This window comes from Talpa occidentalis, unplaced genomic scaffold (genome assembly GCF_014898055.3).
Source record: "Talpa occidentalis isolate TD23 unplaced genomic scaffold, MPIMG_talOcc4v2.1 talOcc4.7, whole genome shotgun sequence".
Classification (NCBI taxonomy): Eukaryota; Metazoa; Chordata; class Mammalia; order Eulipotyphla; family Talpidae; genus Talpa; species Talpa occidentalis.
The window spans coordinates 122,766,372-122,790,439 of record NW_023605083.1 but is presented as its reverse complement, the minus strand read 5'-3'; the positions used below and the strand labels follow the sequence as shown (position 1 = coordinate 122,790,439).

Sequence of the window (24,068 nt, the reverse complement as noted above, 5' to 3'; positions counted from 1 at the left end):
CCGGCCTGGGACTCATTCCCGCCGACCTGAGGCCTGGCCTGGGTGGTGGGGGGGATTGAAGGGTACATGGGGCCTGTGCCAGGATGGGGTTTGGAGCCATTGGAGGCCTGGGCCAGACAAAGATGGGTGATTGCTCAGGGTTTGCTTCAGGCCATGTGACTGCAGGCCTGAGCCAGGGTGGGGGGCAGGAGAAGGAAGTTAGGAGGAGACATCCTGGAGCTGAATTTAATGCAGCCTTGCAAGGCTTTCAGTCACAAGCCTGTGACCTCCAGAGAGTGTGTGTGTGTGTGTGTGTGTGTGTGTGTGTGAGCGTGTGTGTGCATGTGCGTGCATGCACAGGGGTGGGGAGGACTCCATCCCCCAGCCGTGGCTGCCTTGGGCTAGTTAGTGGAGACAGGTACCTGCATGTGGGTGTCTAAGAATGCTTCTCTTGCATACCTGTGTGAACGTGTGGGTCCAGGAGCAGCTGTGGGTCTGCCTAGGAATTTAGGCATCCATGGGGGAGGTGTGGGGGCGTCTGTGTGTCACCGAAGCCCAGACTTGTGTCAGTGTCTGTGCGTTCACACGCGTGTGCAGGGGAGAGGGCACTCCTATGGGTAGGTTTGTGTCAGTGTGATAGTTTCTCTCTATAGACCCATAAAGCGGTCACAGACCAAGGTGATAAGCTGGCAATGACGTATTTTTGAGGACCTACTGTGTGCTGGGTCTAGTACCAGGCTTTGGAGTTACAGGAAATGGTTAAACACGGGACCACTGTGGAGGAGCTTGCAGGGCAGAGGGGGCGGTGGGAGCCACAAGTGTGCCATGAGTACCAAGGGTCACCCCTCTGTCCTTTTTCAGTGATGTCACACCACCGTGTTTGTAGAGACGACCTGTTTTTGCCACCACTCGGTCCAGTGCCCCTGAGGGTCAGCTGTTGGAGGGACGAGGTGCCCCAGTGAATAGTGCCAAGACTCTGAGTCTCACTGTGCCTGGTGACCCATGTCAAGATGCCAACATGTACCTTTTAGGAAATGCTGAAAATGTGTCACTGGGAGAATGCACTCCCCCCCTCCCTCACCTTCTCCAGGCACGTGCTCGCTTGTGCGGGCTTGTGTGTCTGGCGTGGGTTACGGGCACAAGGACAGAAGGGGCAGCTGGACCTTCTCCCTCCTTACCTGTCCTGGGCATGCCTGGGCCCTGGTGGGGTTCATCCCCTCCCTGACTCATGCTGGTGCACTCGGCCCCTCCTCTGAGCCCTACTGGAACCTGGTTCAAGGTCTCACCAGTGTGATACTGGGGCCAGCTCAGACTGGCTTGCAGAGCCCACTGCAAATCTCTCTTCACAACAGGGGTGATCAGGAGTGTTGTCACATCGATGGGGTTGAAATCAGCCAGGGTGGGTATTTGTGCAGCACAGCACAGAAATTGACCCATGATACAAATTAAACATCCATCCACCGCCTGAAAGCAGCAGTCCAGCCTGCAGTTGTAAGCACCCCCCAACAGTGGGCGGCTGCACAGCTAAGTCATGATGTGATGAGGCGTCACTCTTACCTGCACAGCGATCCTGGAGACATTTGTCATCACCCCCATTTAGTACCTGGGGTTCATAATTGACATGATCCAACTACAGGTCTCTGCTCATCACACTGGGCTGTGGCCCTCAGTAGATAGCCACGAGATCTGATGGGGCCGGCAGACTTGGCAAAGGTCATGGATCATCTCGTCATGCTCATTTGACTGGGCGCTGACCCAGGGAGGCTCGCCATAGCTGGGGGCTTCCTCTGCTGACGCTGTTTTCCACTGCAGCTGCCGTCTTCCGCCAGCCACCACCCCCCATCATGCTGGTGTCCACTTCAAAGCCAAGGTCGATGTCACCTGATGTTCTACATGCATGGCTGCTCTGGGGGAAACTTTAAATGCCGGTCTTGACATTTAGTGCAAATCATATTTTGTTTTGCTCCATTCGACCCAGTATTCAAGACTCTCGAAAACATTTCCAGTCTTATTCTGGTCATTTGTCGTCTGTCCCCCTCCTAGACTGGTCCCACCTATTGCCTTGAGCACTGTACCTGCTCTGTGGGAGTTGGGGGTCAAACTTTTAAAAAGAATAATTGAGACAGAGCTTAGCACTGGAGAGTTCCACCCTGTCTGACAGGGGTTCTTGGAAAGCAAGGAGAGTCTCTCTCCCCTCCCAGCTCTGCCTACCCCAACGACCAGAGAATCTGGTTTTTGTCCCAAGAACATCAGAAGCCCTTTGTCAAAGGCCCACAGAGGTCCATGAGGTGCACCTTGAACTTGACAGTCTCCGGTCTAGAAAAGGGGCTCCTTTTTATCCCTGTGCTCTGACGAGCGGGCCGCCCCCTGTATCTCCCCACGCCACTCCACTCAGGAGCGCCCCCCCGCCCCACCCCGCCCCGGCCATTAGTCTTGCAGCTCCCGCTCCCAGACAGCGGCTCTGCGTCAGGGTCCGGCCTGCACCCCCCGCCCCCGACCCGAGTCCGCGAGCCTGGGCTGCGAGCCCGCGTCTGCCAGGCCGGGGGGCGCACGCGACGCGACTGCTCTGCAGACTCAGGGGCCTTCCCGGGCCTGTGTCCGCCGCCGCCCGCCCCGCGGGGGGGAATCTCCCGCGCCCCTCTATCCCGCCCCAGAGAGACATGCGCTCCCCGGCCCCCACCTAGCGCCCCATCCCGGTCTCCCGCTCCCCGGGCTTCCCGTCGCGCGGCCTGGCTCCCCCAGGCGCCGCGTCAGGTGAGCGCTCACCTGCGGCGGGTGGGGCGGGCCGACGGCGGCGGGGCGGGGCCGGGCGGCGACCACGCCCCGGAGGGGCGGGGCGAGCGCGGCGGGGCCAATGGGGCGGGGGGCTCGCCGCCGGGGGTGGGGCCGCGGGCCCCGCTCCCGCCTCCCGCCCCCCCCCCCGCCCCGGGGGCTTTAAAGCGCCGCGGGGGGCTGGTGGCGGCGCTGCGAGAGCCGAGCGGCGCGAGGAGATGCGAGAGGGCGCCGCGCGCCGGCACCATGCGCCCCCCGCCCGCGCTGGCCCTGGCTGCGCTCTGCCTGCTGGCGCTGCCCGCCGCCGCCGCCGCTGCCTACTTCGGGTCAGTGCCCGCGGCGCCCCCGGCCCGCGCCCCCGGCCCGCCCGCCTCCCTCCCGGCCGCCGCGGGGTCGGCGGCTCCCTCCCGTGGCCCCGTCGGGGCGGGGGCTCGAACTCGGGCCCCGGGCCGGGCGGGACCCAGCGCCACCGCGCCGTGGAGCGCGCGCCCGGGGCTCGGTCTCCCGCTCCCCCTGCTCGGGCCCGGAGCCCCGCTTCTGGTGTCCCCTCGCCGCCTCTCTTCTCACCCCGCGGGGGCCAAGCGCCACCCTGCACGCCCCGCGGGGTCGCGACCCCTTCCCACGAGCACCCCGACTCCGCGAGGCTGTCGGACCCGGCCGGTCTGTCCTGGCGCGCCTGCGGCTGCGGTCCAGGCGTCCCCCCGCGCCCGGAGCCCTCTCCAGACCCTCGCTCGGGCCCTGTCCGCCCAACTCCTGGGCTCGCTCCTGCCACAGTCCTGACCTCGGACTCGCTCCCCACCCTGCCTTCGTCCTGAGGAGGGGAACCCCAAAAGTCCGGGTGAATGGGTGGGGGCGCGATTTCCAAGGCTGGGGAAGCGACCCGCGCTCTCCAAAGGGAACGAGGCAACCGCGGATGTTGGGGAGTGTCAGCTGGAGACTCCGTTTGAGGTGGGGGGACCCGATCAAATCTCAGATCTGGAATGGGGTGAATTCTCAGGAGAAAGATGGAGAGAATGGATTGGAAAAGGAAGATCACAGCAGGGGTTGACACCTGGGGAGAGAGCAGGGCCGAGTGTCTGGAGGGAAAGCTGGGGGCCAATGTCCCTTCTCCGACCCTGAACTGTAGGAGCTCTGGATGGGAGAGAGGGTGGTGGGTGTGAAAGCTCTTTCCTGATCCCACCCAAAGCCGACTCCAACCATTTGCAGTTACTTTAGATTTTGTCACTTTTCGTGGTCTTCACCCCAAATTAGTGTGAGGTTTGTAGTCTGACTATGGCAAAGGCAAGAAAACACCAAGCAGCGACTTACCAGAGACTGCTCTTAAGGCCCTGGCGGGAAGGGCAGGCGCTGGCTAGAGTAAGGCCAGTGGCTCATTTCCAGGTCACGACCCCTGGGTGAAATGTGCTTTGGCTGTGGGCAATGGCCTCTCCTGGAATATGTGGGGGTTGGGGGAGGGTAGTCAGCCAGGACCCCAGCTCTGGGCTCTACTAGCTGGTGACCTGGGAAGACCACTCAGTCCCTGGGCCTCAGTATCCCCTTTTGGTCAAAGAGGGGACTGAATTTCGTGCCTGAACTCCAGCACTCCCTGAGCAGTGCACATATACTTTTGAGCTGGATATTTTAGGCTTGAAGGTACTGCTGCTATTTCAGGGGGCAGAAATAATGGCAAGGGCACAGGCACTGAGGTGACCCCCTAACACTGCCACGTGTAGTATGTGCTCTTGGCCTAGTCTGTGTCTCAGTTTCTCATCTGTAAAGTGAGGATAATAGCGCCAAATTTTCAGGAGAATTATGTGAGTTAGTACAGGCAAAGCACTAAGAAGAGTAACTAGTATATTTCAATGCTCAGCTAATGCTGGTGATGATGGTGGTGGTGCTGCTGCTGAAGACAGGCACTCTCTCTTGATACCCCAGCTCTGAAGCATTCCTGAGCTGCAGTGGAGAAGGGTAGGACAGAGACAGATGATGCCTGCATCCTCTTAGACACCAGCTCATTTCCACACTTCTTTTGTTTGTTTGGGGTTCGGGTTGGGGATGGGGTGAGAGCCAGGTGGGCAGAAGGAGAAGAGGGCTTCTTCTCTCCTGACCTAACTAGGCTGGTGTGCTTGGCGGGGAAAGGAGTTTGCAACAGTGCACAGGGCCAGAGTTTGAAGACAGTGAACAAGGGGGACATGATGACTGATTGGGCCTGGGTTAGGGTTGAAAGGGATCATGTGGCTATCGAAGCCACTTCTGGTTTGTAAGCCCAGATGGGCAGAGATGGCAAAGTACACATAAACCACCAGCCCACTCTGGGGGACAAGACAAATCCTTGGAAAATAAGCTAAAATTGGGAACTCTTGCTCTTATGAATTTGGTCTCAGAAAACAGACAGGATTCAGCCTCAATCCTCACCCAGGACGCCCTATTATATAACTCCGTCAGGTCAGGCTTTCCAGCTTCCAGGCAGAATTTGCTCTTGGAAGGAACCTGGTGTCAGTTATTCACACCGTAGTATGAGAATGTGAGGCAAGGTGCTGCATCCTTCTCCAGGTCATTTGCATTTGAGGTTCCTTTTCTGATTATAAGATGAAATGTTTTGCATATTGATAAAAGAAAATTCAAACATCAGGAGAGGCAATCTTCTTGGGGGTCTTTGAAATTATAGAGTCATAGACTTAAAAATTGGATGTGATCCCAGAAGGATCTCTGGTCTAACTCCCTGCCCCAGGAAGATCATGTATTATTATTATTACTATTTTCTAGAAGAAATAAACATCCTCCCCAAGCATAGTGAGCCAGGAGTTACTTCTGCTGCTTTTGCGCAATCGAATACCATTAGTGGTGGTAACATAATGGGATTGCCATTTCCAAATCACTTTCTCATACAGCCCCTCTTTCATCTGATTCTCAGAGCCATTCCTGAAGTATGTGGGATGTGTGTAAATAGTTCCCAAAAGGAACTGAAGACCAGAGAGGCTCAGTGACTCCCCTTGTGTCACACAGCAAATTGGAAGAGAGGCAGAATAGGAAACAGGTCCTGCCTCCAGTCAGGGTTCTTCATATACCAGGAGCAGCCTCCGGGAAGAAAGAGCTGCAAAGGAGCTACAGAGGGTGAGGGAATGGAGGATGGCCCCTCCACTGCTTGGGTAACTCTGTCACCCTCTTAGCTATGGTGGGTGCACAGGGCCAGAGTGTGGCCACCATGTTCTCCTCTGCCATCAGCAGGAGGCACTGGGCCCTGCTCCTGAAAGGTAGTATATGACTGGGATGGTGGATAGACCAGGAGTCAGGGGCCTGGGTTTGATGGAACTTGAGGCCATGCTCAGGATTGTCGTGGGTCAAGTCACTTGCTTCCAAGGTTTTAAGTACCTGGAGATCCCAAGGTTCCCTGACTCTAACAGGCTTGCCCTAGCCTGGAAATCTAGGATTGCTCGAAAGCTCAGATGATTTGCGAATTCTTTAGCTCCTGTGGTGCTTTAGAAATGAATATTCTCTGTGCTATGTGGCAAATTGAACACATCACAGGCCTTGTCACCAAACTAATCTTGAAGTCATCCCAATGGCTTTGTAACTAGAAATAGTTCCTATGGGGGCAACATTATAAATCATTCACTTTGGTGGTGTTTTTAGAGTGTGTGACCTCTTTTCTGGTTGGGGTTCTTTTCTCTCTTGGGATAGGACAGAGAGGTTTATGAAAACAGACTTCTAGACCTGAGTTTGAATTCTGGCCTTGCCCTTGCTAGCTGTGTGACTTCGAGCAAATGTCTTAGCCTTAGGCCTAGGACAGTGACAAGACCCATCTTAAAGATAATGGATGTGCAGCTCAATTGAGACAATGGATGAAAATGTACCTGGCAAATACTAAGTGCTCAGGACAGGTGCTTATATATTTTTTTAATATCTGTGTTTATATAGTGTTTAACATTTTTTTTCACACCACCATCTCTTATACCCCTGATCCTTTCTCTTTTCCTGCCCTTAACCTCAAAAGCCCCACTTCATTTATCAGTGATCATTAGTTTTTATAAGAATTTTGCTTTGTGGAATCATCCAATATACAACTGAGCAATATTAGTCTTTATCGTTTTGACTTGCCTTACTATACATAATTCTCTCAAACACCTTCCATTTTTAAAAAGATGTTACTTATTTATGTATGTATAGAACTAGGGTATAGGCCAGAAGTGTAGGAGGTGAGAGGATTCTCCAGAGACAGAGTGGGGAGCAGACCAGGCAGATCTACTGAAATACACTGCTGAAGAGAGCAGTGGGCGAGACAGGAGAGGTCGGCCGCGCCGTGTGGGTCAGTTCCCTGTCTGGGGATGGAATTCAAGCCATCGAGGTGGACTGTTGCAGTGGTAGTACTGAGACTTAACCCCTAGGCCACCAGGGAGACCCCCTTCCATTTTGTTTTAAATGGCAGTATTTCTTTCTTTCTTTCTTTTTTTTTTTTAAAGATTTACTTATTTATTTATTTATACAAGCACTGGGTACAGTCAGAAGCGCAGGAGGATGAGAGAATTTACCAGAGCCAGAGCGGGCAACAGAACAGGCAGAGTGACGAAATACACTGCTGAGGGGAGCAGTGGGCGGCAAGAGAGGTCTGCGCGCCATGTGGGACCCTCACTGGTGGCCAGGGATTGAACCGGCGTTGCAGAGGCTACGGGCAACTTCACAGTCCAGTGCTCAACCTCTGCACCACCAGGGGAGGCCCTAAATGGCAATATTTCATCTTTCCTTATGGCTGAATACTATTCCATTGTGTGGATATACCACTTCTTCTTGATCCACTCTTCTATCATTGGACACTTTGGTGGTTTCCATGTCCTAGCTATTGTAAACACTGCTGCAATAAACACTGCAGAGCATAGAATTTTTTGAGTTGGTGGTTGGTTTCATGTTCTCTGAATAGATGCCCAAGAGTGGGAATGCTGGGTCCTACAGTATTTCCATTTTCAGTTTTTTAAGGTAAATTATTCAGATCACCTTCCAAAATGGCTGCACCAGTTGACATTACCACCAGCAGTGGCATAGGACTTCCCTTTTTCTGCATCCTCTCCCACATTTGTTGTGGGTCTTTTTAACATGTTCCATTCTCACAGAAGTGAGATGACTTGTCATCGTGGTCTTGCCCTGCAGCTCCCCTATTAGAAGTGCTGATAAACATTCTTCCACATACACATTGGCCTTCTGGATCACCTTTTTGGTAAGCTGTTTGTTCAGCAAGTTCATTCTTGATAGTTGCTGGGGTTCTAACCATCATCTTGAACTGTGGCAATGTCATCATTGTGAAGAAGAAAAACACAATCCCCCCCAACCCGCCCTCAAACCAACATTATAACAATAAAATGCCCACATTCAAATTGCACAGCTTGGATTATAAAAAATGTAGATCCCTGTGTAACTACAACCACAATTACAATAGAACATTTCCATCATTCCAAAGGATGATTTGCTGTTGTGCTACTTTGTATCAACCATCTCCCACCAGCTCCAGGCTATTATTTCTTTGCTTTCTGTCAGTATGATTAGTTTGCCCATTGTAGAATTTCATATCAGTGGAATCATATGGTATATATAACCTTGTATGTCCTGAGTCTGTTGCTCAAAATAAAGCTTTTGGAAATTCATCTATATTTTTGCATATATCAGTAGCACGCTATTTTTTTATTGCTGAGTAGTATTCCTTCGTGTATTTGTTTATTCATCAACTAGTTGATGGACATTTGGATTGTGTTCAATTTAGGGCTATTCCAAATAAAGCACCTGCAAACATTCATGCACATGTTTTTTGTATACTATGTTTTTTCCCTCCTGTATAAATACAATTTAGGATTGAGTTTTTGGATCATATAGTACATATATGTTTAACTTTATAAGAAAGTTAAATACTATAAATAGTATTCCAAAGTAGTTGTACCACTTCACACAGTATGTGTGAGAGTTCCAGTTGCTCCATATTCTTATCTGTTGTCAATCTTAATATTGGCCATTTTAGTGGGTACATATTGGTATCACACTGTGGTTTCAATTTGCATTTTCCCATTGATGAATAGTGTGTTGAACAATTTTTCATGTGTGGGAGGGCCATTTGAATATCTTTTTCATTGCGTTATTTATTTTGTTATTGAGTTGTAATATGTCTATATATCTTGGATATAAAGACACTATTGGTGGTATTTTATCCCTGTCTGTGGCTTCCCTTTTCATTTTCTTTTTGGTACCGTCTGAAGAACCAAACTTTTAGTTTTGAAGTACAATATTTTAACTTTTAAAATGGTTTGTGCTTTTTCTGTGTCCTGTTGGAGAAATCTGCCTACAGAGGTTGCAAAGATTTCCTTCTGTGTTTTCTTCTAGAGGTTTTATAGTTTTAGTTTTTATACATAGATCTATGATTCTTTTTGAGTTAATTTACAGGGTGTGCGGTAATGGTTGAAGTTTTTTGGTTTATTGATATTGTTCCAATGCCATTTGTTGAAAGATGATCCTTTCCATATTGCCTTCTTTGTTGCAAATTAGTTGATCCAGGATACAAGGGCCTATTTTGGGGCTTTATCCCAATGACATTTGTCTTTATACTTAGTTTTATGCCAATACCCCACAGTTTTGATTACTATAGGTGTATAATAATTCTTGAAACAAAGTACTGTAGATTTTCCTTTTTAGAACTTTTTTTGGCTTTTCTAAGTCCTTTGTATTTCCAAATAAATTTTAGTATCAACTTGTCAATCTCTACAGGACAATCCACTGGGATTTTTGATGGGGATTGCATTGAATCTATAAATCTTATAACAGATTGACAGTCTAACAATGTTGAGTCTACCGATTTATAAACAGGCCCTATTTCTCTATTTAAGGCTTTAAATTTTTGTTTGTTTCAGCAGTGTTTTGTAATTTTCAGTATGCAGGTCTTACAAATATTAAAACAAAATAAGACCCCTATGTGTTTTATGTATTGTTTTTTAGTTAAAAAAAAATAGAAATTGGGCTTGGAGAAAAACAGGGTTGGAGGGAAAAAGGGCAAAAGAAATTTTATTGCTTTGGGGTGGTAGACTGAAAGCCAGAAATGATAAGAATCATTGTGTTTGGGGAAGGAATTTAGGCCAGCTTGTCCCTGGCTGAGCTATAACCCTGGAGGAGCTGGGCTGGAGTTGGGCTATGGGTCAAACCAGCCTCTTTGGTGGAGGGTGGTGGCCTTTCTGAGCCTGAAGGGAGGAAGAGAAGGGAGGAAGCAGGGAAGAGGGACTCTGAGCAGGAATCTCCCAAGGAAGCGAGGCCTGGTGTCAGGAGGATTATGTGCTCAGGTAGCTTTGGGTTCAGGAGGAGGTGGGCCAGGTGCTATGAGGGTTACCCCTATTCTGGCATCAGTCTGAGCAGGATGGGAGGCCACCCATCCTGTGCCCTAATATAAGGAACACTGGACTTAGAGTCAGACCTATGGGGTTCACATCTTATAGCCAACCTCTTGCCAGCTGCATCCCAGGGAGAGCCAGTGAGCTGACTCTCTGTCCCCATCTATAAAATGGGCTGCTCCTCTGTTCGTGGGGTTGTTGTCAGAATTAAATAAATGTATATAAAAGTGCTGACATACTACCATCTGTAAGGAGACCAGTGTTCTATCTTAGACTGTCCCAGTTAAGGGGAGTCTTTGGTGCCTTCTTTTCCTTCTCTTCCTCTTTATCTTGGTCATTGTACAATTTTTAAAAAAAGATTTATTTATTTATGCCTACAAGAACTGGGGTACAGGCCAGAGGTATAGGGGAGTGAGAGGATTCACCAGAGACAGAGTGGGGAACAGAACAGGCAGACGGACTGAAATACACTGTTGAGGGTAGCAGTGGGCACGTCAGGAGAGGTCTGCTGTGCCATGTGGGTAGCTCCCTGGCTGGGGATTGAACTCGTGCTGCAGTGGCTGCAGACAGCTTCGTAGGTTGCATCTTAACCCCTTGCACCACCAGAGAAGCCCTCATTGTACAAATTAAAAGAAGAAGAATCCTTCCTGTGCTCACTGCTTTATGAACACGTCTCATTTAACCATCGTGACAGCCCAGGTAGGTAGGTGTTTGCCTAATTATCCTCATTTACAAATGAAGGGATGGCTCAGAGAGACCGAGCACCTTTCCCAAAGTCACACAGCTAATGGCTAGCAGCACAAATGTTTGAATTCTAGTCTGTGAGCTCCAGAGCCAACCTTTTCATCTCTGCCTTGTGCTGCCTGTTGAGTCCCAGCAAGGCCTCTTCCCCTGAGTGCCTCTGACACCCTGAGTCCTCCACCCTGGCACCCACACCCTTCACATGACATGTCATAGACATCTGTGACACTGCCTGCCTTAAATACTTGGTTAGCTACCCAGTTTTTCATGTTCTTATGCCTCCATTTCATGCATAGCTCAGGTTTTGGGGTCCTGTTATCACCCAAGCCCCCCCACTGTCTGTAGCATTGCTTTCAGTCCATAGCTCCCTGTCCCCTTTCCTGTCCCTCCCCCCTTAACCCCTTCTCCCTGCTCTGTCTTGGTTGTTCTTTCATCTTCTGCTGGCACTTGGCTCTCCTGAGCACACGCTGCTTTGTTTGGACCTGGCCCCTCTCAGGTAGGACCTGGAAGCCAAGCAGAAGCTTGCCCTTATGAGACCCCAGAAGTCAGCCGCAGCTGGCCTTCCAAGGTGGCAGCAACCATGAGCTGGGGCATAGGCAGCTACCTCAAGCCTGGGCCGGGGAGCCCCAGGGGAGATGTCAACCCCCATGTTGACTCAGTCCTGGAAATCCCTAAGAGACTGATTTCAGGGCTACAGCAGAGAAGAGAAGCCATCAACTTCCCCCAAAGTGACAAGATGTGTTTCAGAATTCAAAATTGGGGAGTGTCTCTGGTTCATAGTTGTTTGTTGATTTTGATATTTTCTTTTTTATAGTTATTCTTTTTCCTGGTCCCTTATTTAGGTTTTCTAGATTCCTGCTATGAGTGAGACCATCCGGAATTTTTCTTTTTCTTTCTGGCTTATTTCGCTGAGCATGATCCCTTCCAGCTCCATCCATGTTGCTGCAAATGGCATGAGTTTATCTTTTTTGAATGCTGAGTAATATTCCATGGGGGTGGGGGGGCGGAGAAAGGAGGGATTGGGGTCAAAATAAGGGGGTTGTAATTGTATGGGGAATATAAAAATAAAATTTAAATTAAAAAAATAAATAAATAAAATAAAAAGGGAAAGGTGATCCCTGAAAACACGAAAAAAAAAATTGGGGAGATTTTAGAAAGGTAATACAATGCATATGCCATGCACAACATAACATTTCTAGCAAGGTCTAAGGCAGCACCCTGTAATCAGATACTATATTATTTTTGCAGAAAAACATCTCCATGTTGGGAAAAATAAAAAGCATAAATATTCTCCCTTTGGTTCAGGTCAGGACTTGCTGCCCTATGAGCTCCCCACAACAGCACAAAAAGTTTGTACTGTTGAGCTTTCTGGAGCTGGGAATTGGGAGGTTTGTGAACCTGGGGAGACTTTCAGCACGAGTCACCACAAGAGGTTGTGCAAACTGAGTTTTAAAGAAAGGCTTGGGCCAAGTTCTTGGCTGGTTGTTGTTGGTGTCAGAGCAGGGTTTGGGCTGCTGAGCTCGTTCCCAGGAACCAAGGTTCAGAGGGAACTGACCTGGCTCTCCAGTTCCCACATCATGGTGCCCCACAGAGGCTGAGCGGGCCAGAGGACCTGGAGTCTGGCTGACCGTGGTCAGATAGCCTGGGATCTGTACTGGGGACGTGGACCTTCCATCAAAATCTGAGGGTGGGGAGAAATAGGGGAGCCACGGGCAGGATCCCCAGAGCCATACACTTCCAAAGCCTGCCTGCCCAAGCTTGAGAAGGTTTGGGGGCTCATGTGGCCCTGCCACTTGGGAGTGAGACATCAGGAGGACAGTGGAGGGGGAGACAACTGAGATCCTGGGGTTGGACATTGACAGCCATCAGCTGTCAGCTTGGGGTGGGGTCTGAACTGGAGATGGGGTGGGTTAGTCCTCAGGGGATGAGAAACCATGACCTCTGTCAAGGAGCTAACAGGATACTGGAAGAGACTGTCTATACCCTGAGGAGAAAGAAAAAAGTGTGAGCCATGCACACCTGGCAGTACTATGTCTGCCAGAGTGGGGGAAGGCAAAAAAAGAGGATAGAGTGGTATGGGACAGGCAAGTAAGGAGGACTTCCTGGAGGAGGCAGATAAGGATGACAGCTAGAGCTGGATAGGGCCTCTGGATCATTTTTCCCACTTCCTGCATTTTTGATTCAGTTATAGAAAAGGCAGTGGCTATAATAGCGTCTGAGAGGCCCACAAGGGCTTTTGGACCAGGAAAGGCATCCCAAGCAGGGGTTATAGTGTGAAGAAAGTTATGGGGCTTGGACTGAGTTCTCTATGGCAGGAGAGAGGAGGTATATATCCTTTTGCTGTATCCCTGGCTGGTTGAGTCCAGGATGGCCCAGGGTGGGGAGCTGTTCTGGTCCTGTTCTGGAGGACCCGGCTCTATTCCCGAGGGAGCTCTGCAAGGGAGTGACTTTGGGGACCCTCTGTGGCCATGCACAGCAAAAGCAAATCTCCTCTCCTCAGCTTCAGCCTGACCCTGAGCAGAGAGGGAGAGAAGCTGGAGGGAGGAAGGGGGAAGCATTTCCTCCACAGATGTTGCATGAGCCAAGCTGGCAATACCGGAGCCTGTTGAGATGCAAAGCATGCTTGCTGTGGGGCCTGGATGCCCACTCCGATGCCATCCTAGCGGGCAGCCCCCTCTGCGTCTGAGAAACAGGAAATGGAGAGACAAAGCCCACAGCTGGACCAGGCTCTTTTTCTCAGAGCTGAGGTGGGTGGGGTAGGGGAGGGGTGGGGGACTAAATTTAGACCTCCAGGTGGGTCCATAGGGTCCTGAGGTCCAGAGCTGGGAAGGAAAGGAAGACTGGGCGCAGGGGCCACTGAGGGTCCAGACAGGGAAGTGGTGAGTGTCTAGTTTATTTCTGTCTCCCTAAGAGCCTGGAGGAGGCTCAGCTAGTCCTTCCTATTCATATTTAAATGAGTGAGCACTCAAGTGCGGGGAGCAGAGGGGTGGAGGGAGCTGGAGGAAAGGTAGGAAGCGGAGCTGCCCTAGGAGCCAGGCTGCTCTCTAAGGACATCTAGGAGGTGCCATGAACCCCCGTGAAAGAGAAAGGCATCTGGAAGATGGGGAAAGGATGCTGCTTAGTGTTGGAAATGCCAGGTCCCGGCGTGACATGAGGAGGGGAAAGCAGTCTGGGTGGCTGCTTAGGGGCCCCCTCCAGCCGTCTCTGCAGAAAGATTGCCCAGAGCATGTGCCCTCTCTTCCTGGCCAGGCACTGCCCACACCAACTGTCCCTGCTGGTAAGAAGTGGGTAATGGTGAGGGGCGGGGCCTGTGTAGGGGGATTTAGTGAGGTGGGGAGAGGTGGACGGCAATGTTTGAGATGAAAGCACAAAGCGGGCACTTACCATGCAAATGGCCCTGCAGCGGAAGCCTGTGCCTGTTATCTGAGCATCTAATAGGGTTTTGCAGGGCCAAGGCCAAGGCTCCAGGCAGGGCTAGGCTTTCCTGGTTCCCAGGCAGCTGCCTGTAGTTGGCATGGGCCCTGGTGCCAGGAGCAGCTCCAGGCCCCTCCAGCTAAGGGTCCAGACACTCTGGCATTACCTGGGACCCTGGGAGCCGCCAGCCTTGTCCTGTGCCACCCACCAACTCACTCACCCACATCCTGGGGCAGTCTCCTCTGGAACCACCAGACCCTCTGGAGCAGAAACCAGGATGGGGGTAGGTGTGGAATAGCAGAGCCTGGGGCTGCCCAGGTGTGGGACAGCTCTCAAGCTGCCAGGTCTTCCACAGCTAGCTGGGAGTGCTCCCTAGGAGCTCCTCCTGCCTCCTTCCCACCCCCAGGCCTCCTAATATGGCAGGCTGAGGCTGGCAGAAGTCAGGTTCTCAACCAGAAGGTGCTGGGCATTCTGATCTGGGTCCCTGAGCAGCTACTGGTTGTTGTCTGGGAAGCTGAGCTAGTTCAAATGTTTCTTCTCTTCCCCCAGCTCTTGGGCTTCAGGAGGGTTGAATGCTGCTGAATCCAGTCAAGTTTAGGCTATGATCTCCTTGAGGGCAGAATTGTGTCCTAGCACCTGGCACAGGCTGGCATGTAGCAGATACTTAGCAATCACACTTCTGCGGAGCCCACTGTGTACCTACCAGGCACTTTACAAATGAACCCTCACAGCAGCCCTGCGAGGTAGCTACTGTTACTCTCTTCCCTTCACAGAGGAGACATGCTTTACCCATGGTTGCACAGCCAGTAAGAAGTGGAGCTGGGACTTGAACCTGGGCAGCCTGGTCCCATCATATTCTCCCACGAGTCAGGTGTCTTTGTTAGATGGGATGAGCTCAGGGGCCAAGTGGGCATCTCTAAGGTCACCACTGAGTGAGCGCAGCCCTGGGACAAGACTGCCCAGGCCCTGAACAGCCCCTTGGGCCCAGGCCCAAAGGTCCCCATGAGCCAGCCAGTGGTGGGGTTTGCTCTAGGGTGGGCTCCATTTCTTCTCAGGGTCTGATAGTCCCTGGGGACTTGCTGACAGTGACCCAGTCTCCTAGGAGGCTTTCCCAAAGCCTGGGAGAACCTTCTTTTGTTCCTTCAAGGTCATCCCAGAGTGGGTAGCTTTAGCCAAAACTGTAGACAGGGTGAGTGTTGGAGAGTGTGAAAGGAGGGCAGAGGGGAGGAAGGGCCAGGACGGAACAGAGCAGATCTGAAGGTAGGGACATATGGGAGATGAGGCCCTGAGGGGTACCCTTAACTTGGGACCCATGAGGTGGCCTGGGAAGTAGCTGGATGGCTCTGAGGTCGAAGTCAGATGCATCTCACTTTGTGGTGGTTTCTGGTTTATTGTCGACCCACCCTTGGAGACTATAGACTGAGGGTGCAGAGGGGCACAGGCTGAGGCAGAGCAGGGAGAAGAATGGAGCTGGTCATGTGGGATTGTTGCTTTCTTAGTGGGAAAAGAGAGCTGGAAGTCAGCCTGGAGGGAATTGGAAGCAGGCAAGTGGGGGGCCGAGGGGTCAAGGCAGGTGTAACCAGAGAGTGGTGGATGAGGGCAGCCCAGGGCACTGGAGCCAGGCTCAAACTTCTTGTGCCCCAGCCCAGAAGAGTAGTCAGCAAGCCTGCTTGCCACTTGCCTCTGCTCTGTGGATCACACACCACTCACTCGTTTGGCTGATAGTGTGGGAGCTGTCCACAGGGCCTGTCTTCATTAAAACCCCCAATTTTGTCTGGATCCATTGGCTCTTCTCTGGTTGTACATCTTACCCCCATGGGAATACACTAACCAGTGGGCAAATGGAGATTTGGCAGAGAGGCCTGTGGGCAGTGTTTTCAGGCCTGGGTGCCAGATTGGTGGCTTCTTCCAGGGTGGGGATCATGTGCACCAACTTGGAACAGGCTTTTGCTGCAGCACCTAGAGTTCTTCTGAGGTCCAGGAAGAAACCTTCCCTGGTAGAGGCCATGGGATGGGCAGGTGTAGAATTCACTAGCACAGCTTAGATGTGGGGTTGTAGATGTGGGGGTGCTATTTCTTCAAAGGAGCTATGGTCCCAAACCCAACACACAAAAGGGCATCCCACCACTGGAAGCTTTCCCAGGGGTCTTCTCAGGCCCACGGGCCCCCAAGTAGTGTCAGGAGCTTCTCTGAGAGCAGCCTTGGGCAGACCAGGAACCTGTGGGCCCGAGCCTCTCTGCGGTTGGCTGCCTTTCCTGACCATTAATCGCTACTAAGTGTCATTACCACTAATAAAATTAACGGACTTTATACTGGACTCCTGGGGCATCAATCACAGGGTCCATTATATGAAATTAAAAAAACAGGTGCTTGTTGGTGGAGGAAAGGGTGTTTGCTGAGCTGACTCACAAGTGCAGCTGGGCACCCTGAGCTCGCCCAACCAACTCCCGGCCTTGACGCGGAACTGCAAGCAGGACTGTCCCAGACAGGAGCACAGCCACCTCTCAGGAAGATGAGGGGCTGGGAGCTCCCCAAATTTTCATTCCTACTCTCACCTCTGCTCATCTCTTTGGTTTATTTTCTTTCTCTTGCTTTGGATCAGCTTGCACTGCTTATGTTGACTTACAGATCCAGTGATTGAAAGGAAGCAAGAGAAAGCAAGTATAAGCTGTCTTAATGCAAATTTCAAATTCCCAGGGAAAGGACTGATTGGTCCAGCTTGAGTCACGTGACTCTTATGGGTCTAGTCAACAAGCCAGAGCAGCAAGGTCACACAGTCTAATGATAAAACGGTCCACAGGGGTCAGCTGGTGACCATGTAGCTGAAAGGAACAGGTGGGAGGTCAACCCAACAGATTTTGACAATAGTAATTTAAAAGTCTTAGTAAGAAACCCTCAGCATTTGGTAGATAATTATATAATATATAGCATATGTAATATAGATTAAATATATAGGGGGCCTCCCTGGTGGCACAAGAGGTTAAGATGCAACCTATGAAGCTCGAAGCTCACCGCAGCCACTACAGCACAAGTTCGATCCCCAGCCAGGGAGGTGACCCACATGGCACAGCAGACCTCTCCTGACTTGCCCGCTGCTCCCCTCAGCAGTGTATTTCAGTCAATCTGCCTGTTCTGTTCCCCACTCTGTATCTGGTGAAGCCGCTCACCCCTCAAAAAACTCTGGCCTGTACCCTGGTTCTTGTATGTATAATTAAATAAATCTTTAAAAAATATAATGTACCTGTGATGATGTAATAATAACTATTGTTAAAATGGCGTTTGAGATAGGCCTTGAGTATTGTATAGCCTGGCTGGCCAAATTCCCATCAGTCCCTTTGTTCTCTCATCTTCAGTCAGAGGCTCCAAAGGCCATCTCAGTTTGTGAGATATAGGAATGGCGTGAGCACAAGTTGTCCCTCACACCAGCCCCTGGTGTGGAGAGAGGGCCTTGGAGGAGCGCGATGGCTGCTGTCCCCTTCCATCCCTGCAGCCCCCAAGCTGCCTCCAAGCTGGACCCTGTCAGAGGGGCCTCTTCGGCTAGAGTTAACATTGGGTTCTGCTCTGAACCTGCGGGGTCAAGCTCTGAGGGTTTCCTGCCAGGCTGCAGGGAGGGGTCTGGGTGTAGACCTGGTGGACTGGAAATTTACCCATTTGCCCCCAGATTAATCATTAACAGGTCCCTGCCCTCACCCTGTCTGGGAGGGGAGCCTAGGGCCAGGCTGGGCCAGGAGGAGCCCGATAGCATCTGTCTCTCTCTGCTCGGAGGTTTCAGAGATATGCTCCACACTAGGTTGGCTGCACCCAATGGCTTGGAATCTACGGGCACTTTCTAGGGGCACCTGGGACCTGGCCAGCATCCCACCCTCCCTGGGGTAGATATGGAGGGTGTGGCACCCAGCCAGATGTCCTGCTGGGGGTAGGTGGCTGCAAATGGGAGAGCCGTCCCTTGACTCCATGGGATATGGGCCTCTCTGACCACGCAAGGCTTGGCCACAGCGTGCCTTCGCCATGGCTCACGAGCAGGAGTGATGAGAGCCACAACTGAGCAAGACCTTTAAGAACCATCTCTGGCTTCTACCTTTGCTCTTCTACCTTGGCCTTGAGGTCAGCATGTTCCAGAAAGGGGCTGCTTCCTCCAGCCTAGGCCCTGGAATGATGCACGTGCTGCCACATGGAGGGCCGCCAGGGAGCAGGACAGCAAATATTTTGAACTAGTAGATCCATCTCACAGATTGCTTCTGGGGAGAGGGAAGGTGAGCTCTCATTCTCAGCCCTACCTTGCTGCAGATCTGCTGTGTGGCCTGGGCCTGTCGCTGCCGCTTCATAAAACTTTTGCTTCCTTCTCTGGAAAAAGGGAAGACTCTGCCCAGGTTAGGGAATAAAGCATCTTGCAAGAGGAAAGAGTTTTGGGCCTCCCCGGTGGCCTAGGGGTTAAGTCTCAGTGCTATCATTGAAACAGCCTGAGTTTGATCCCCAGCCAGGGAGGTGACCCACATGGCGCAACAGACCTCTCCTGTCTCGCCGCTATTCCCCTCATCAGTGTATTTCAGGAGATGCGCCTGTTCTGCTCCCCACTCTGTCTCTGGTGAATCCTCTCACTGCCCCCCGCCCCCACCTCTGGTCTATACCCCAATTCTTCCATGCAAAAATTAAAAAAAAATAGGAAAGGACTTTGAGAAGCTCCAGCTCGCAGGTAGGTGAACCAGCATGTCCCAGGCCTCAGTCAGCACTTGCCTGTAATGCTCCCAGCAACCCCAGCAGTGGAAAGGATTGCTCTTGGTACTTACCAGAAAAGACAATCAAACCTTCACGATTACGCAACTGCGGAGATAGGAGTCAGGTTTAGAACTTGGCAGCCTGACCCCAGAACCCATAGGTTTTAGATAGAGTAGAATAAGGAGTCTGAACCTGATGGCCAAGGGAAATCCAGTTCTTCAGCTCTCCTTCCTTGCTTCCTTCCCTCCTTCCTTCCTTCCTTGCTTCCTTCCCTCTATCCAGTTAATCTACAAGCATCACTGTAACAAGCCCTAAGTGGCCAGATGATTGAAGATCTATCTGGAAAGTATGGAAGCAAGTTAGGTTAGCATGGAATGACTTGGGCAGAGACACATGGAAGGGGAGGGATAGCAGGGATGTGGCTACCATCTTCTCAACATCCAGAGCCCTTTGCCTGTGTCCACTTGGGCCCATGGCTGTCCCCTCCAGCAGCCAAAACTAAACACAGTATTTCCTGATCAGAGAAATATGCAGGTTCTCAGGCCCCGCTCCAGACCAACAGAACCATAATTGCCAAGTGAGGATCCTGGAACTCTGTATTTTAATAAGCACCCCAGATGGTTTTTCTATCTGGGCAAGTTGTGAAATAGGGAGGTAAGAAGACCCGAGGCTTTGACTCCTGGAAAACTCAGGGCACTAGCCCTTGTTATAAGCACCTTGGTTCCCTACTCTGTAAAATGGGGACCTCTCCATGGAGCCACAAGGCCAGCAAATAAAGCCCCTGAGAAGGCCCCTTTCCCTTCACGTGCCGCACATTCTCAGGGATTGTCACCCTCTGTCCTGCCCATCACAACCCCGAGGGTCACTCGCCTCCTTCCTCTCACCCTCTAGGCTGACGGGGCGGGAGGTCCTGACGCCCTTCCCTGGGCTGGGCACCCCGGAGGCCCCGGTGCTGGGTGGGGCCCACCTGAAGCAGTGTGACCTGCTGAAACTGTCCCGCCGGCAGAAGCAGCTCTGCCGCCGGGAACCCGGCCTGGCCGAGACCCTGCAGGACGCTGTGCACCTCAGCCTGCTCGAGTGCCAGTTCCAGTTCCGGCATGAGCGCTGGAACTGCAGTCTGGAGGGGAGGACCGGCCTGCTCAAGAGAGGTAGGGAGGACTGGGGAGCAGGGGAATGGGAGAGGGAGCTGGGGAGGCTTGCTGGGGAGGAGGGGTCTGCAGAGGGAGGGGCTGGGGAGGAGGCTGCCCTTCCTTCTCCCCTCACCCCTGTACCCAGGCCACACAGGCGCAAGGGGGACATGAGAGCAGGAGCACAGTCCATTCCTGAGGGGCCCACAGATGAGATGCGTGGTCCCCCAGTTCCTTCCCTCGGCCTCCTCCATGCACACGTGCCCATACACTCAGGAACAGAACCTGCAAAACCAGAGCAGCCCAGGACTGAAGGCAGTTAGCAGCCGGCGAATAACATGAGACATGCTGAGGTCACTCATTCTCCTGCCTCTTTGCTCATCACACCATCAGTCCCTCCCTTTCCCTTCCTCCCTCCTTCCCTCCACACCTCCACCCAGCCAGCCGTCCACTAAGCATCTGGTGGGGCTCTCAATGAGCCAGCCACTGTGCTGGACACTGAGGGTACAGAGCCGAGCCAGATGCCATCTGCCCTTGGAAAGCCACAGCCTAGAAGAGGCATCAGGTCACTGTGCGGCTCCATCACCAGCGGCAAGGGCTGTGATGTGGGTTTTCCCCAAAGCCAGTGATGCTGTGTCAGAGCAGCCAGCCCCTTCTAGACCAGCTGTCCTCCATGACTGGGAGGGTCTGCGACGGAGCTAATGTCCCCGGCACCCCAGGTACATTGGAAAGTAGGCAGGAGGCCGTGAACTCACAGGGAAGCAGGTTCAGGGAGCAGGTGGCCTCCAGACCACGTGGCCACCACCCCAACAGTGCAAGAGTTGCAGTGGCTGCTGAAACGAGTGGGATGGTCAGACTGGGCAGGTCAGGCAGGAGACCCAAGGTCACTCCATCAGGAGGTTGCAGAGAATGACATTTGAGAGGCCTTGTGAGACACAGGAGGCCCACAGGGCATACTTCAGGGGATCACGGGCCTCAGAGATGGGTCAGTCCAACTTGCTTCCTCTTAGAAGTAAGACTCAGAGGCCACAGGCTTGGCCCTGACTGTCTAAGACACTTAGAGCTCTCCTGGGGCCCCAGGAATCCAGGCACACACTCCACAGGCAATTTCCAAGTGCCATGGAAATAGCCATGCACGGCCTGAGCCTGAAGGGCAAGTGACAAGGAGGTCTGTCCCCAGGTTGACACCCCTCTCAGCCCACTCAGCCCCGGCAGCCCCTGAGCCACTCTCTTTCTCCTTCCCGATCCTCCCCGTGTCCGGACACAGGTTTCAAGGAGACAGCCTTCCTGTACGCGGTGTCCTCAGCTGCCCTCACGCACACTCTGGCCAGGGCCTGCAGCGCCGGCCGCATGGAGCGCTGCACTTGTGATGACTCCCCCGGCCTGGAGAGCCGACAGGCCTGGCAGTGGGGCGTGTGCGGGGACAACCTCAAATACAGCACCAAGTTCCTGAGCAACTTCCTAGGACCCAAGAGAGGAAGCAAAGACCTGCGGGCCCGGGCAGACGCCCACAACACCCACGTGGGCATCAAGGTGAGCACAGCCCCGGAGGCCTCGAGCCCTGCCCTGGCCAGGTCTATGGGAGGCCAAAGCCCCACCCTGCCCCCCGGCACACAGGCAGCCATCCTTGGGTGAATCTCATTCCCTCAACCACCTTCCTTGTGCATCTGATCTGAGCCATTTCCAGGTACTAGGAAGGAGGGAAGGGTCCTGGCATCATGACTGACCCATCCCCCCACTACCTCTTGGGTGGGCGGCAGGTGGGCACCAGGTGTACAGCCATAGTGAGCAGGAACATGTTTAGAGAAGAGTGTTTCTAGATGTCCTAGGAGCCAACTAGTTTGAAAACTTTGATCTGCTACAACCCCAACCCTCCTCTGTCTTACAGGGGGGAGGACAGAAGAGGCCCAGAGAGGGAAAGGGACTTAACTGAGGCCACGCAGTGGTGGGAGGCCTGGAGGGTAAAAAGCATCCAGGTCTACTGGGTCCTCTGGGATGAGAGGGCTGGAGGCTCGCGCTCCCTGTCTGGAGGAAGCTGAACTCTGTGTTCTGGCGTCATTGTCTCTAAGTGTCCACCCGCACAAGCTGTCCACCCCACAAGGACCACAGGGCTGCTCTGCCCAGCAGGAGGGGTGTCTTCGGCTAGTTTGCATAAAAGTGACACGGGGGCCAGCTTGAGTCCTACGTGTCCCCCTCTGGTGACCCTCACCCTGTCTCTTTCCCATCCTCTGGCCACTCCCCCGCCTGAGCTGGTGCTGTGGGGGCAGGCTGGGGCCATGGGACCCGGGCCTCTGACGCAAGGCCCCTTTGGCCCCCCGCAGGCTGTGAAGAGTGGCCTCCGGACCACGTGCAAGTGCCACGGGGTGTCGGGCTCCTGCGCCGTGCGCACCTGCTGGAAGCAGCTCTCTCCATTCCGCGAGACCGGCCAGGTGCTGAAGCTGCGCTACGACTCGGCTGTCAAGGTGTCCAGCGCCACCAACGAGGCCTTGGGTCGCCTGGAATTGTGGGTACCTGCCAGGCCGGGCAGCACCCCCAAAGGCCTGGCCCCCAGACCCGGGGACCTGGTCTACATGGAGGACTCGCCCAGCTTCTGCCGCCCCAGCAAGTACTCGCCGGGCACGGCGGGCAGGGTGTGCTCCCGGGAGGCCAGCTGCAGCAGCCTGTGCTGCGGGCGGGGCTACGACACCCAGAGCCGCCTGGCGGCCTTCTCCTGCCACTGCCAGGTGCAGTGGTGCTGCTATGTGGAGTGCCAGCAGTGCGTGCAGGAGGAGCTCGTGTACACCTGCAAGCACTAGGCCTGTGCCCAGCTGCCAGCGGCCACTGCCGGGACCTCTGCGGCGCCAGCCACCGGGAGGCCACCAGCTGTCCCGTCCGACAGGTACCCACAGCGCACATCCACTCGGCGAGCTACATGCCAGCCACACGCCTCCTCTCCACTGGGCCTCACGGTCTCTCCCTTCCCCAACACTCAGCAAAGAGGGGTGTGGGTCCCCCAATAAGATGGAGTCCCTGGGGACTTGGAAAAGAAAGGCAGAAAGGGAAAGGACATGAAGGGCACTAGGGAGCCCAAGAGGAAGCCTGGGGTTTGGAGAGAAGAAGAGGGGACATCCCGTCACCTCAGATCCTGGGGTGAGCAGACTAGAACCAGCAGGATGTTAGGAGGTGAGCACTGGGCCAGGAAAGCGCCGGGAGGCAGACTCAGCTGGAAGCCAAGGCTGGGGTCTTCGGGATGGGTCGGTCCAGCCTCGGGCCCTGCTCTGGGAGCCCTGAGCCTTGGGTCCATGCACCTTCACCCCCCTGTGGCTTTGCCAGGAAAGCCCAGAGTAGGCGCTGCTGGGAGAAAGAAAAGCTCCATGGGTTTCATAGACCCAAGTCAGATATGTGCGCTGGAGCCCTGTGCCCTGGATTGGTTTTTAAAACCTGCCAGTGTACCTGCACAGAGCCTGTTCTTCCCTCGAGAGCTGAGTTATCCACCCCTAGCCAGCTCTGCTAGGTAAAGCACCACTGAAGGCCAGAAGGGGCGGAGGAGCCAGTGGGCCTCAGATGGTGCCACTAGGCTGCCCGGGGGACAGTGATGCCCTCTGCATTTTCCCTGGAGCACGGAAGCTTTCACCCTAGCCCAGAAGAGGGTGACAGGCCCTGTGAGGGGACATGGCGAGCTCAGTTTCTCAGCCTCCCCGGGAGCCTGCTTTTGTCAGTTCCTGGGGCTGGACCCCACTGTGCAGTAAGGCCCAACACAACCAGCACAGGTAACACTGAGGGCCTGGGTACCTGTGATTTCAGTTCACTTCGGGCCTTAACCCCTGCTTGTCTCCTCGAGGCTTGTGTCCTGGCTGGAGGTATAGGTGCAGAAAAGTCTTTGCTAAGTCTGACTCCTTGGGGGCCCTATCATACTGATGGCCCTTCACTTTGGTTCTCCCCCCACCCCACCCCACTCCCAGGAATACAAGTGATTATGCTAATTTCCTCTGATCCTGCAGACAGT

At 53.2% G+C, this 24,068-nt stretch overlaps 1 protein-coding gene across 1 annotated transcript; it reads left to right on the top strand.

The window, feature by feature from the left end:
• The first annotated feature begins 2,942 nt into the window (after window positions 1-2,942).
• WNT9B (Wnt family member 9B) lies at window positions 2,943-22,916 on the top strand. Its single transcript, XM_037494137.2, has 4 exons — window positions 2,943-3,077; window positions 19,848-20,104; window positions 21,351-21,616; window positions 22,405-22,916. Exons 1-4 carry the CDS (start codon window positions 2,998-3,000, stop codon window positions 22,876-22,878), a joined length of 1,077 nt encoding a protein of 358 aa, XP_037350034.1. The 5' UTR covers window positions 2,943-2,997; the 3' UTR covers window positions 22,879-22,916.
• Window positions 22,917-24,068: the final 1,152 nt, after the last annotated feature.